This window comes from Eptesicus fuscus, chromosome 7 (assembly GCF_027574615.1).
Source record: "Eptesicus fuscus isolate TK198812 chromosome 7, DD_ASM_mEF_20220401, whole genome shotgun sequence".
Taxonomy (NCBI): domain Eukaryota; kingdom Metazoa; phylum Chordata; class Mammalia; order Chiroptera; family Vespertilionidae; genus Eptesicus; species Eptesicus fuscus.
Window position 1 is genome coordinate 59,144,311 of NC_072479.1, and position 15,837 is coordinate 59,160,147.

Sequence of the window (15,837 nt, forward strand, 5' to 3'; positions counted from 1 at the left end):
CTTGACCTCACTGGCAGTTTCCTGGTTTTCCTACTACCTCTCTGCCTGTTCCTTGCCATTGTCTCTTATCACCTCTTCTTCCTCTTCTGACTGCCAATATTAGGGTCTCTAGGACTGAGTTCTGGGCCTTTTCTTGCACTACACACACTTTGTAGGTGATAGCATATACTCCTGTGCTTTAATAACATCCGTGGGCAGACAAGTCCTAAATTTACAGTATTATCTCAGATTTCTCTTCTGAGCTCTAGACACATGTATCTAATTACTGCCACCATCAAATGGATGTTTTAGTTAACATGACTAACACTGACCTCTTGATCTTCCCTATCCGCAAATTCACTCCTCCTTCAGAATTCCCCATTCCAGTAAAGTAAATAGTACTTCCATTGACCCAGCTGCCAGAAATCTGGGGATCACTTTGACTTCTTTTTCCCCCACCTCTCATCACCAATCTTGTTGATTCTACCTCTGAAATATGTCTCAAATCTCTTCACTTTTCTTTATCTCCAATGCCACCACCCTGGGCCAAACCAGCATCATCTCTCCCTAATGCCACCTCCATTCTCAGCCCCCTCCAGTCCATTCTCCACATAGTATCCAAAGAGCTCTGTTAAAAACATGAATTGGATCAATGACCATTCGTTGTACCTAGGATTTTTTAAAGTTTTTCCCCCACTGATTGATTTTAGAGAGAGGAAAGGAGAGAGGAAAAGAGAGAGAGAGAGAGAGAGAGAGAGAGAGAGAGAGAGAGAGAGATCAATTTGTTGTTCCACTCACTTATGCATTCATTGGTTGTTTCTTGTTTGTTTTTTTGTTTTTTGGTTGTTTCTTGTATATACTCTGACCAGAGATCGAATCCACAACCTTGGCATATCGGGATGACATTCTAAACAACTGTACCCGGCTAGGATTAAGTTAAAAACCCTTACAAAGCCCCTGCTTCCAAGTGTCACCTCCTGCTCTCCCCCTTTCTCAGTGCACTTCAGCAACACTGGGGGTCTTTGTGTACCTATACATGAAACGCTTTCTTGCCTTGGGGCCTTTGTGTTTGCTATTTTTGTGTGTCTGGAATGCGTTTCTTGCCTCATTTTGCCTGGCTAATTCCTTCTGGTCAAACTTCAGATCTCAGGCTAGAGGTCATTTCCTCAGCGAGGTTTTCCTTCACACAGACACATACACACACACACACTCACACCCCCCCCCCCCCCCCCGCCCGCCCGCCCTTTCAATTTGTTCCCTTTGTTAGGTTACTTAATAATACTCTTCTTCTTTGAAGGATTTATCACTATATATGTGTGATATGTGTATATGCTTATATATGTGTAAATATACATGCATTAATGTGGGGGAAATGTACATCCTAGCATTAATGCAATGCCGTATCCTTTGACTAATCCCAAGGCAGTTTTACACACGGGATCTCATTCAGTCTCCCTGCAACCCTGAAAGTAGCTATATAAAATCATTTTCTAGATAAGAAAACTGAGGCTTAGAGAGGTTAAGTGACTTGCCAGATATCATAGTTAATAAGTGATGAGACTGGGACTAACACCCCAGACTTTGCGGGTACTTTCTGCTCTACCCAGTTGTTTCCCAGCATTTGGCCTCATCAACTTGGTATGTTATATCAGAGCAGATGACAGGAACAGCAGGAAGTGAGGGCTACTCTGAATCTCTGCTTCTTCTGATAGAGTTGTTAAAGCTCAGTTGCTGTCAGACACAGGTTTGCAAAAGTCATTTTCTTAAAGATTGAAATAGTAAAAATATAAGTTTAATCTGAGGACATTCTCTTTTTTTCTCCCCTTCTCTGAAGGTACCAGAAAGCTGCTGAAGAAGCAAATGCCGAAAAGAGGAGAAATGTAAGTACTCAGAAGGCCCGGGGCATGTGAGGCCTCAGGAGCAGAGCCTGTGTGGCCCAGCCACCTGCAGCCTCTGTGGGGCTTGGGCTCCATGTCAGCTGAGCCAGGCACTTGTGCCAGCTGGTCTGAATTGTGAGCCATTTGCTCAGGAGAACTTGGCTTAGGTGGAGGGAATCATTTTTTCACAGATGTACTCCTTTTGAACCACTTTTTCTTTCCTGAGTTGAGAGGAGGACAGAAGGCCAAGTGCTTTGCCTGAGGTCACTAAAATGGCTTATTACTTCTGCTCAAATTAGGATACAGGGCTTCCTAGGCTGCCATCCTTTTTTCCAAATCAAACCACCAGAATTTCTGTATCTCTGCATTTAAGTGGTTGCAGCTGTGCAGCTATTGTCCTCCTCTGGGTTCGTTTGAAACAAACTTCTTGACCCAGTCTAGTTAGCAAGTTTCTTAGCTGCAGGATCCATCAAAGGCTCAAGCCTCAGACCAAGCTCTCTGCTCGTAACCATTCTCTACTCTCCCTGCCAGCTCACTTTCCAGCTGGGCTGTATGGTGTATTTCTTTTGAAATTTTACTCTTATTGCAGAGGTGTGTGTGTGTTGGGGGGGGGGGGGGGGGCGGGGGACACCTCACGTATTTGGACAAGAATTCTTTAATTTGGCTGGCATTATGAAAATATCCTCCTGGCAGTTTTCAGTACCTAACCTATTTAAATTAGTATATAACATGCCCCTGTCAATTTGTTCTCTCTAAAAAGGGGGGTGGGGGGAGAATGCTAAATGGGTCCTTAGCTTAATTTTCCTGTAATTCAAAAATTGGCCCTAGCTGGTTTGGCTCAATGGGTAGAGCATTAGCCTGCAGACTGAAAGGTCCCAGGTTCGAATCTGGCCAAGGGCACATGCCTGGGTTGTGGGCTTGATCCCCAGTAGGGGGCGTGCAAGAGGCAGCCAATCAATGATTCTCTCACATTGACTAATGCTGGTTTCTTTTCTTTATTCCTTCTCTCCCCCTGAAATCAATAAAATAAAAAAATAAAAATTGGATCTCCTCAGGTGCTTTGTAAGAAAAAGCTACCATCATTTCACTTAGATGCTAGTTTTTTAAAAATCTTTTTATTTATGTATTTATTGTTTATTTATTGTTTTATTGATTTCAGAGATTAAGGGAGAGGGAGAGAGAGATGGAAACATCAATGATGAGAGAGAATCACCAATCAGCTCCCTCCTGCATGACCCCACTGGGGGCCCAGCTCCCAACCGGGAATCCAACTGTGACCTGCTGGTTCCTAGGTTGATGCTCAACCACTGAGCCACACCAGCTAGGCTCAAATGCTGGTTTCTTTTCTTTATTCCTTCTCTCCCCCTTGCCTGCTATTTCCCCCCATTCTCTATCCTTCCTTCTTTCCTTTTACTATTCATTTAGCAAATATTCAAAGAGCACCTACTATGAGCCAAGCCCTGTTTTAGGCATTCATACAGACTACCTCCCTGCCACAAAGGGGTTTAATTTACATTCTAGTGAGAGACAGACAAATAAAGATATTGTGTCAGTTGATGATTAGAGCTATGAAACACATGTAGCAGCTAAGAGAGATAGAGTGTAGAGAGGTCAAGGAAAGGTTCTGATAAGGAGACATTTGAGCAGAAATCTGAAGATTTGAGCCAGGAGGAGAATGATTCAGGCAAAAGATAAGAGCACATACAAATGCTCTGAGGCAGAAACATTCTTCGTATGCTTGGGTAATAGGGAAAGCAAGGCAATATAGGGCCATTGTGAGGACCTAGACTTTCTTTTTCTTTTAAAAAAATATTTTTATTTATTTCAGAGAGGAAGGGAGAGGGAGAGAGGTACCAGAACATCAATGATGAGAGAATCATTGATTGGCTTCCTCCTGCATGCTCCACACTGGGTATCGAGCCCACAACCCAGGCATGTACCCTGGTGGGGAATCAAACTGTGACCTCCTGGTTCATATGTTGACGCTCAGCCACTGACCCACACAGGCCTGGCTGAGGATTTAGACTTTAACCCTGATGGAGTGTTTGTGTGCAAAGGAGTGATGTGATCTGGTTTAAATTTTAAAAAGAGGAGAGACTAGAGCTACAATGGCAGAAGTATGGAAACCAATTATAAGACAACTAGAAGCCTGGTGCACAAAATTTGTGCACGGGTAGGGTCCCTAAGCCTGGCTGGCGATCAGGGCCGAAAAGGGCCTTCCAGCTGCCAGCCAGGGCCTTTCTTCATTCTGCACTGCCCCCTGGTGGTCAGCGCACATCATAGCAAGTGATCGAACTCCTGGTCTCCCGGTCAAACTCCCGAGGGGACACTTTGCATATAAGCCTTTTATATATATAGACCAGAGGCCCGGTGCACAAAATTCATGCATGGGTAAGATCCCTAGGCCTGGCTGGAGATCAGAGCCCATCTGTGGGGTGACTGGTGGGGCAATCGGGGGGCCCCCACTGGCACTTGTCTTGGCTGGCCTGGCACTGCCCACTCACCGGCCCCCCCCCCCACCATTGCCAGTTACCTCAGCAATTGGGGGGCCCCCTGCTGGCACCCACTTGGCTGGCCTGGGGCCTGTGGGCTGGGGCAGCTCCTGCATTGAGCGTCTGCACCCTGGTGGTCATTGTGCATCATAGCGACCAGTCGTTTCGCCAGTCATTCTGCCGTTCGATCGATTTGCATATTAGGCTTTTATTATATAGGATTGTAGTGATTTAGGAAAGATATGATAATGGATTGGACTGGAGTAGTAGCCACATAGGTGATGAGAAGTGGTCAGGATTTATACCGAAGGTAAAGAGAAAAAGAAGAATCAAGAGTGGCAACAATGTTTTTGGACCAAACACCTGGGAAAATGCCATTAATTGCGATGAGGAAGACCATAGTAAAAGCAGGTTTAGAGTAGGAGAAATATTAGAAGCTCAGCTTTGGACGTATTAAATATAAAAATTTTTAGTAAGATATCTCAATGGAGATGTCAAATAGGAACTTGGATGTGCAAATTTAGAATTGGAAGAGATCTGGGCTGGAGATGAGAAGAGATATATATCAACATGTCAGTGGTATTTAAAGATGCATGAGATGCATGAGATTACCTAGGGAGGGAGTGTAGCTAGAGGGAAGTTCTGAGGACTGAGCTGAAGGGTACCTTGGTGTTTAATGGTTGGAGAGATAAGGAGGAACCAGCAAAGGAAACTGAAGGAGAGCAACTGGTGAAATAGCAGTGAAACGAGAGAATGTCAGGAGTCAAGTGAATAAAGTGTTTCTAAAAGGAGAGTTCTCAACAGAGTTAAACACAGGCTGACAATTGATGGTTGGATTTGGTAACATGAAGATCATTGGTCATCATGTGCTGTTTGGGAGTGGGATGAAGGCCTGATTGGACTAGGTTCAACAGAAGTTGACACCACGAGTGTAAGAAAACAATTATGGAGCATAAATTTATGGAGGAATAAGATGTGCTCCCTGCCTTCATGGGACTGTTCAGAGTTTTGAAAATAGAATTTATAGTCCCAGTGTGATAAGTACCATATTAAAGAAACACTCAAGGTGCTGTGTTTTAATTTAGGGAAGATTTATAACCTGGGCTGTGCCATGTCAAGGCATGCTTCCCAGCAGTGGTGCCTGCTTGAGCCCGAAGGACAACAGGAATTAGCTTTAAAAGCAGGGTGAGGGAGTGGCAGAGGGAGCAGCACATGCACAGTGTGGAGGTATAAGAGAACAGGCATCTTTGACAGTTGAAAAGATAATTGTCACATTCACCAAGATAGAGAATTCAGGGGGGGGGGAAACACAGATTAGTCCAGGCCAGTGTGGCTCAGTTGGCTGAGCATCATCCTGTACACCAAAAGGTCGCTGGTTCAATACCTCATCAGGGCACATGCCCAGGTTGTGGGTTCAATCCCTGTCAGGGTGTGTGCAGGAGACAACCAATCAATATTTCTCTCACACATCAATGTTTCTCTCTCACTACCTCTCTTCTCCTCTCTATCTAAAGTCAATAAAAATATATATTGTTTAAAAAGAGTTAAGAAAAAAAGCGGGGGGGCGGGGAGAATATTAAAGTGTGAGGAATGAAGGGAAGAGAAGGGAGACTTCATCCTTAGATAAGGCTGAGTGTAAGGTGCCTGTGGGATTTCCAGGAGAATTAATAGGTAAGGAGAGATATCTGGCTAGACTTAAGGGTTATGAGTCATCAACAGATAGCAGGGGGCTGAAACCAAATCATCTATAGAGAATATGTACAGTGAGCAAAGAAGAGGACATAAGACAGAGCCTCAAGGGACCCCACCATAGAAGAGAGGAACAGGGGAAGAGAAAACTATAAAGAAAATTGAGAAGGGGTCAGAAAAATGGGAAGAAATCTAGGAAATGGGGGTATTACATACACCATGGAAGGAAGTAATTTTCAAAGCTGGCAGTAATCAGTAATCTAAAATGCTGTAGAGAGATCAAATAAAATAAAGCAGAAGTATTGACAATTGCACTTGACAATTGAGGTAAAAGGATGTCAACAAGTAATTAAAGAAGAAACAATAAATGAAAAAAAGAAGAAGAAACAATAAACATGAAAAATGCTTAGCCTCACTGATAATCAAAGAAATTTAAATTAAACTATTCATGAACTATAAATTGTAATGTAAATAGTTGGCAGACTTTCAAATGGATAATATTCAGTATGTGAAGAAGTATGAACTCATACACTGTTAGTGAGAAGTCAGGCAATCCCTATTAAAATATTAAATATATTTCATACCCATTGATCCAGCATTTCTACTTCCAGAAATTATCACCCAAAAAAAAAAATCACAAGAAAAAGAAAATAAACTTAAAAGATACATATTGCAGGATTTTTTATAATACTGAAAACTTTGAAATAATTGAGATATTCTCAAAGGAATGATAAATTATGGTACATACATTCAGTAGTATATTGTGTTGTATATTATATATAGTATTATATTATATGGGTAAGATTTCATGTACTGACATGGACAGATATCAAAAGTACATTAAATGATTAAAGCAAGGTACAAAACAATAAGTATAGTATGATTTTATAAAATAAATATAGTTTATAAAAATAAGGGGAAATTGAGAGCATATACACCAAAATGTTGGCAGTGGATATCTTGGATGGGAGGGATGGGGGTGTCAAATAGAGAAAATTATAGCATATATACAAGACATGTATGTATACATTCCTATATTGATTGTGACTTTTTACTCCCAATAAGTTTTTTTATTACTTTTGTAATTGATAAAAATAATGTTAAAAATAAAATAACAAAATGGAAATTTTAAAGAGGTAATTTGTAAAAAAAATAATAATAAAAAAATAATAATAAAAAATAAAGAGGTAATTTGTGATCTTGATTAGTGCTACTTCAGAAATATTTTGGTAGTCGAATTAGAGTGAATGGAAAGGGATCAAGTGGAAATAGCAGCTACAAGACACTTAACTCTGAAATGCAAGAGAAGCAATAACTAGAGGAAGACATAAAGTTGAGGGAGGGTTGCTATATTTTCTAAACAAACTTGTTATTTTGAAATAATAATGAACCTACAGTAGAGTTACTAAGATAGTACAGAGAGTTCCTATATACCTCCACCCACCTAGCTTCCCCTAATGGTAACATCTTACATAACTATGGTACATTTATCAAAAATTAAGAAATTAACATTGGTGCAACACTATTAACTACAGACTTATTAGAGCTTACCAGTTTTTCCATTAATGACAGAGGGTTGTTTTTAAGATCCACTAGACTTGTAAGAAGTCTGAACTATCTCCTGAGGAACAAGAAGTGTCCATATAAATTTATACAAGTGACTGACCAGGTAAAAGAATACTTAAACATTCTACCATGGAAAGCAAGTTAGAGAAACATTAGGGAACAAGTAGGTAAATTTGTTCCTTTAGCAAATAGTGGGATAACCTAACTTTCCAAAAAGTTACTCCTCATTTTCTCTTCCTCTCCCACTTATTCCTAGGACCCAGAAACACAAACCATTAATACCACCAGCAGTGATATTTCCAGGTTCCCTTCAAGCATGGAATATGCCATTTCCTGAAATCTGTGCTGCCTGGGCACTCATCTCCAAAATGACTGGCTGTCACTTTTCTGAGCAGCTCTCAGCCTAGGACCGTGGTCGGCAAACTGCAGCCCTCGAGCCACATGCGGCTCTTTGGCCCCTTGAGTGTGGCTCTTCCACAAAATACCACGGCCTGGGCGAGTCTATTTTGAAGAAGTGGCGTTAGAAGAAGTTTAAGTTTAAAAAATTTGGCTCTCAAAAGAAATTTCAATCGTTGTACTGTTGATATTTGGCTCTGTTGACTAATGAGTGTGCCGACCACTGTCCTAGGAATTTCTTCCCTTCCTTGGAGGCTGTACATCCAGGTAGTCCATGTTTCTAATCCCACTGCTGTATCCTACCAAACATCCTCCTCCTTTTTTAAAAACATATTGTGTTGGTTTCAAAGAATAAGGGAGAGAGATGGATGATAGAAACATAAATGATGAGAGAGAATCATTGATAAGCTCCCTCCCTTCCTCCCCCCATCACTCCCCCTCCCAAGGATCAAGCATGCAACACAGGCATGTGCCCTAATTGGGAATCAAACTGTAACCTCCTGGTTCATAGGTTGACACTCAACCACTGAGCCATGCCGGCGGGCCTGCTTTTAATATGAACATTCCCATGTCGATTTCAACATTAAAGCTCATTTGACTCAGTCTCTTCATTTTACAGGTGAGATAACTGAGACCCAAAGAGAGGAAGGGACTTATTCAGGGTCATACATCTCAGAGTGACAGAGCGAGGACTCACCCTAATTCCAAGTCAGGTGCTCCTGCAGAAAGGACATTGTGTTGCATCTCCTTGGAGTTCCTGATCTGGATTCAGGCAGCCAATTATGGTCTAGAGGCAGATCTGCCAAGATTCTCAGCCTTGCTGGGTTGAATGAACAGTGTGCTAGATGTCACTTTGAAAAAAGAGGCTATGTAGCAACCAAGGGCCCTTGAAAACTTGCAGCATCCTTGACTTCCCACTGCCTTAATCTAAGAAAATAGTTGGGAAAAAGTTAAAACCTCGATACAAATGACATCAACTAGAATCTTACCTTATTTTGTGTCCCCACACCTACAGTGTAGAACAGTAGAGACTATAGAGAAAGTAGAAAGAACAGTAAGAGACTTTAACTCAAGTTCAGGATTTGGGAGATGACTGGGTTCTGTGGATGATCACCATTGCGAGATATGGCTTAAGGGGTAGAGAGGATCATCCATCTAATAATAATTACCACTTACTGGGTGCCTATTTATGTCAAATGCTACATTACATGCTTAATATATCCTCATTTATTCTCCACAATAGCCCTGGATGGTAGTTTCCAGAAATTAAGAAACTTGCCCAAGGTCACTTGGTTGGGTGGAGCTGTATTATACAAGTAATACATATTTATTGTAGGAAATAAAGAGAAGAAAATATAAGTGACCCATAATCTATTATCCAATGATAACCCGGACTATCTCAGTCCAATACTCTATTCACTGTGCTGACCAACCTGCTTTTAGCTCTCCTTTTTGTTCTGTACTTTCTTGCATCTCTTTCTTCCCCAGAAAGACTGTAGGCTCTGCTCCTTCCCCATCTGTGCTCCCCCCCCTCCCCCCGCCGGGTCCTAAAGACCTGGACACCTAGCATGACCTGGAAGTGCTGCCAGGAATGACTTAAGGGTGTGGGGCCTTTAATGCTGTCAGACCACACAGCCCTGCCCTTCCCCTTTTTGTCTCCACTCCAGCACTTTTGAACTGGTATCCCTAAGTGCTCCTTTTAATAAATGAGCACATTTGCTCCTCCTTAAAATGCCCCACAGGGATGTTCTCCACCCAGGCCCTTGTTTGGGACACTGCTGGTATTCTATCACATATCCCTCTCTTCCCAGTCACCACGAGTAAAGTGGAAATGACAATTTTCAAGCTGCTTACAGTAACATCAAAATTATTTCATATTCTGTAGAAACTTTTTTGTGACATGAAGATGTCTAATTTTATTTTTATATTCATTTTATTACACAATGAGTACATATTTATTATAAAGAGAAAATACAAATGCCCATAATCCATGATTCAAGGGTAACCCATTAATTTCCTGATGTTTTTTCTTCTAGAATACTTTTCTATGCTTAGATTTATAAAAATACATGTGTATTACAAAACAGAATCATGCTGTCTCATAATTTGCCTTTTTCCACTCAAAAGCATCTTTCCACGTTATTAAATATACATCGATCACATGATTTGTCTCTGAGAAAGGTAGTGTCCAGTTACTGAGGCAGAATGCCACTTTGATTCTCAGGGCTCCTGTCTGGGCAGGGCAAGGGCAAGGCAGGTAAAGTTGGAGACCAAGATGACTCATCCATTGTGTGGCAGGAGGTACACAGAGCCAAGAGTGCCGCTGGCAGTTAAGGTAGCACCAGCTTCCAGAGCTGGGTTTTTGTTTTTTTTTTAATTCTCTCCCAACAAGAAAACTTTTCATGCTGCTTATATCTCTGATCCATACATGTTTCCCCCAGTGAATCTTGTCAGCTAAGTTTTAACACTAAAATCAAGCAGTTGTTCTGTAACTTTAAAAAAAAAAACTTTATTAAAAGTATTACATATGTCCCCTTTTCCCCTATTGACCCCGTTGCACGCCCCCCCGCCCCCCCCCAAATTTCCCCCTCAGGCTGTCCTGTAACTTGTTTTCAAGCCTTGTAGCTACCTGATGAAGTGGCTCTCGGCGTGTGTTCAGAAGAGGAATAGGGAATCTTAATTCCCAATATAGCTGCTAATCCTGTTTAATTCCCCTGGAGTCGTTCACTACTAGGTGGTTTGCCTTTTCTTTCTCAATTGAAAGACGGGTGAGTCACAGACTACAGGAATGGAGGGCAAGAAGGTAGTACTGGAATTTGTGGTTTGTTGGGAAGGTGGTGCTGCTCTATTTAGGAGTACTTTCAGAATATGCCAACGCTGAATTTTATTTAAACAAACATGTTTCCTCTGTTATTGTGGAACAACATAGACAGTTTCCAGGTTGTTTTCTATCTGTCTTACATTTTGAAATTAATTCCATTTTGACCCAGGTGAAAGTAAGCTCTTCTGAGATATTTAAATATCTGCCCTTCAATCAAGAGAGTAGGTGTCGGTGCTTTCATATGAAGCCTGGATATTTCTCAGCCAAAGGGTCTCTAAAATAGTGACTTTTCTGATAACTGAAAATTTACACATGGACAAACATGTAGAGAAGAGCAGGAAAAAAATTAGATTTTTACGTAAAAATCTAATTGAGAGCCATTTTGACTGTTTCTATGCATGTAAATTGTCAGATATAACGAAATATTGTTTATGCAAATACATGTAAAAGCCTGGTGACTTCTTTAAACTTCTACAAATAGTAGCAATCCTTGATGCTACTCTCCACAATTAATGTATTCTGTAGTTTCAGCTATTTTGCCTTTTTTTTTTTAAATACTTTTTTTAAAAGCAGGATATACCATATAATTTTGTGGCATGTAATGATGAACTTTTATTAATGCGTATTTACAGGGTTTAAAGTACCTGGTGTTTGCTTTTTCTTTCTCATTTCCCCCATTGATCTTTGGATAAAAAAATCTCTTGTCTCCAATGTAACTGTCATTAGATCTGGGCTCTCCTTTCTCCTCATTTTGTCCTTATAAGGCTATCCTGTTTTATCACTTCCTGCTTCAGCTCCTGACTTTTTCTCTCTTCCCCTCTCCCTCTCCTGGGTGGATGCTTTTTCTCCATGTGGCAGGGCTGTAACTGTTCACAGCTGTCTGAAACGCCAGTGGACCTGGGGCAGCTTGGAGTTTTAACTTTCATTTTACAAAGAACATCATGTTTGATTGTTTCAGCAGGCAAGTTATAACTGGCACTTACTTCTTGTTCTTCTAGAACACCGAAAATCTCCCCCAGCACTTTAGGAGGGGAATCCTGACTGCGTTAAAGAAGAAGTGGGAGAACCCAGTGCTGGGAGCTGAGTCTCACACAGACTCTCTGCGAAACAGCAGCACTGAGGTCAGACACAGAGACGACCATCCTCCTGCTGAAGTGGTGAGCAGCTCTGCCTCTGGGGCCGAAGCTAACCGAGGGGAACAGGTCCATCCCAGACCTAGACGTGGATCACCTGCTGAAGCCCATATTCAGGATCCGTATCCCCGCATTGGGGACAGTGAACCTCTGAAAGACCACTCAACAGAAAAGAACAAAATGGAAAACTGTCTAGCAGGAGAATCCAGGCATGAAGTAGGAAAGCCCGAAATCAGTGAAAATACAGAAGCTACAAACAAAATAGAGAAATATAATGTTCCACTGAACAGGCTTAAGATGATGTTTGAGAAAGGCGAACCATCTCAAACCAAGGTAAGGATTGGGAGCATTTAAAACTTGATACAATCATTTCACATAAACAAAGCTGGTTTTCTAATCCAGACAGTTTGAATAGTGTGGAGCATGTGGTCTGTATGTCTTGAATCAAGTTCAGTGAGTTAATTAAAAATCTCGGAATTATTTGCATAGATGGTAAGATTTGTGAGGTTCCAACCCAATTTCATGTGAAATCAAGCTCACACAGGGCTTCAGGTTGATGTCTAGAAATGAAGAGAGTTTGATGCCAATGTGATTTTGTGTTTTTGTACGCTTGCCCTTTTAATTTGTCTTCCTGTGTCTTTTGTCATTTGTCGGTTTGGGGGGTGGAATTACTGCTGAAGCGTTCTCTTGGACACAGCTGCAGGCTGAGTGTTAGGGCCAGATTTTAACGTTAAGACTGAGGCTTAGTTGTCTCTGCTAGCTGAATCCTTTCTCCTCTTCTCAACTTCCTCATCTGTGCCTTCCAACAAATGTTTTCTATCAGCTAAAATCCTCTCCCAGGAAAAATCAATGAAGATAGCCAGACTAACTGTAGCCTTCAGGATTTTTGACTTGCAAATGCACAGGGTTGCATTTTCCTACAACTGTTAATGAAATTTGATCCTTCGTGTGGATTGCAGACCAGGTCCCCAGAGGGAATTACTTAACTAGAAAATGAGTTACATATGCTGGTGACTTATAACACAATCCAGGGGCTGCAGAACTGGTAAATTTTTCCAGTTTTCTCATACTTTCCTGCATATCTGGCTTTGTACATGAGGATGGTTTGTTATAACAGTCATTATAATGAAATAAACAGATATGATGGGTAGCAAAGCCATCATTTACTTTAGATTCCATCTAGATGGGAAAGCTGAATTTTTTTAAGCTAAATAGTTGGCCCAAATCCCTATATTTGTGAAGTAATGGTATGAAGCATTCTTTCTGAGATAAAAATTAGATAACTATCCTAATCCTCAATTATATATGGGGTGACTTAGTCAATTCCTTCCCATAACTTACAGTTCCTGGAGCTTTCCTGCCTAGAAACATTCTTGAGTGTTTAGGGCTCATCTATTTGAGAATGTAGAAAGAATCTTTAAAGGTTTTCAAACCTAGAACCCTGCTCTGTAAATGAGTTTTAGCTCTATTTTAACACTGAAACCAGTTGGCAAGAGATGTAACCACAAAGCAGTTTTACAACTTTTCTTAAACTCTCATCCTTCCCAACTTTTAGTCCTCTAGGCCTGCCAACTCCCTCTTTCTTCTTTATGGTCTTAATAAAAAAATTTTAAAATTTAAATGGGAAAAAGAATTTTAAATGGAAGGAAAAAAATGTCAGAAATCCTAAATAGAGAGGAAGGGGCTTTGTTGTGACTCAAAGCGCCATTGTAAGTCTCCTCCTCACAGACCCTGCTAAGGGGCAGAACAGCTGATGTCATGCCAGCACACACAATGTAGGTTCAGTGCAAAAGGCTGCTGCATGTCAAAACTGGCCTAAGGTGGGAAATGACTGGGATTGCAGCAAACAAAAATGCTGATTATGTGTAAGGATCTGGTGAGAGACTTTTTTCTCATAAGTGCCTGCTGAGAGATGGGTCAGAACAAGCCTGTCTCTTTGTGGCTGGTCAGAGTGGAGAAAAAATTCCTTATATAAAGAATTGTGAGTCCCCAACCCAATTTCATAGGCACTGAGCAGCTAACGGTCTAGGAAGATTGGGGGTGGGGTGATGGTTGTCCTAAGATTAGACTTTTTAAAGTGCCTTTTTAAACTTCTGAAATAGTCATTTGTCACTTAATGGACTGCTTAGGGAGTGTAATACACAGCAGCCCTTGGTTTTATTCGCTGTTTCTAAATAAGTAGCATTATCCATGTTGGAAACAGTATAGATTACTTTTAAAAGTTTTGTCTTAATATTTCAGTAAAACTGTTAAAATTTTGTCTACTTTAGGCTAAGGAATAATCAGTTTGAAACTAGGTTATGGTTATTGTTAACATAATTTCAGCTTTAATAAGGATAAGGCTATAATCCATTTAATTAATTTGTTGTTCCACTTATTCATGCATTCCATGATTTTCTTACATGTGCCCTGACCAGGGATCGAACTGCAAACCTTGGTGTATCTGGAAGATGCTCTGTTGTAGGTGGCAGGAAAGGCACCAGGTGTCCGACCAGTGGGGTCAGACCAAACCCGGGTTCAGCAACCTCGGTACTAGGGTTCTGGCTAGGAAAGAATTCATAGGAAGACCCAAACTGTAAGAGAACACTTATTGGGTAAATTACAGAAGTAGAAAAGGTAATTCCTAGGAGAAAGAGGTTTAGGAAACAGGTTCTAGAGGTAAAGGTAGGGCCCTTGGAGCTTGGGGCTGAGGAAGCTAATTGAAACGTGGAGGGTGGGGGGAGGGTGGCACTGGGTCCTCCCTCCTAAGTGTTTCAAGGGTGGAGATTTTAGGGGAGGTCCCAGGGGAAGATCTTAATAGAACATTTCCAGGTGGTTTCATTCAGGATTGTGGTCTCCACTGGTTGACTGGCTGGCACCAGGGGGGTCATTATTCCCTGCAGCTGGTCCTGAGGTCAGCCTTGGCTGGTTTTGTTACTTACCTGGGCCTGGAACTGAAATACAACTGAGGCCTAAAAGTTATCTCTCGGTAGGAAAGGTCAGGGGGTCCAAACCTCATGACCTGTGATATGCTAGAGGAAGTAAAGTCATCCTGGGGGCAAGGTCCCACCCTACAATTGATTGTCCATTGCTAGCCACCTGGGGCTTTCCACCCTGGTGATCTTCTGTACCTGGCCCATTGTCCTTGCTCTGCTCGTGTTTGTCTGCCTACAACATAACCAACAGAGCTACCTGACCAGGGCCTCATGGTATATTTTACTTCTTCTAGTTAGTCATATTTTAGTTGTGTTAACTTGTTTTAGATTACAAAGGTAAAATAGTACATTGGCTAAAACAGAAATAACTGAAATAAAAATGGAAGTTTCCCTTGTCCCATCCCCTTTTCACTTCTTTGCTACTTCTCTCCCCTAAGACTTCTAAACCCGTGAATTTCCCATAGAATTTCTGTTCCTCTTATTATCAGGATCATTATATGAATGGCTACCATCAAAACACTAACAAAACTTCACTTGTTAATATGAGAGAACAACTGTCCTTCTTCAAACAGTCCAAAATTTTTGTGGTTTTCCTTCTTATAAGTTCCTGGAAGTGACGCCTAGTATTTTGTGTAGCTTTATATAACACTGGTACATACCAGTGTGTATGTGTTGGTGTAGTGGAGCAAGCCCTTGAGAAAATAAGGAAAGTAAGCTAAAATCTGATATGTAGTCATCAGCTATTTTATCTATAACCAACGAATCCATAATCTACATCAAAGAAACATTTTATATTTGCCTTCTTGAAGAATGGGTAGGTGTCTATAGGGAACCTCTACATTGTTATAAAATTACCCATAACATTTTATCTTCTCCTTTCATAGTTAATAATTGCGTGTGTTCCCTTATCTACTTAATGTCATCTTAATAAGATTTTTTCTTCTGCTTTCTTAATGTCTCAAGTAAATT

At 41.1% G+C, this 15,837-nt stretch overlaps 1 protein-coding gene across 2 annotated transcripts in view; it reads left to right on the plus strand.

The window, feature by feature from the left end:
- The window catches only part of LIMA1 (LIM domain and actin binding 1), an 88,984-nt gene that overhangs the window by 41,059 nt on the left and 32,088 nt on the right, over positions 1–15,837 (plus strand). For both annotated transcript variants that reach the window (XM_008140669.3, XM_008140670.3), the window contains exons 3-4: positions 1,814–1,859; positions 11,819–12,286. In XM_008140669.3, the coding sequence (XP_008138891.2) occupies positions 1,814–1,859; positions 11,819–12,286 (514 nt within the window). The remainder of the gene's footprint in view (positions 1–1,813; positions 1,860–11,818; positions 12,287–15,837) is intronic.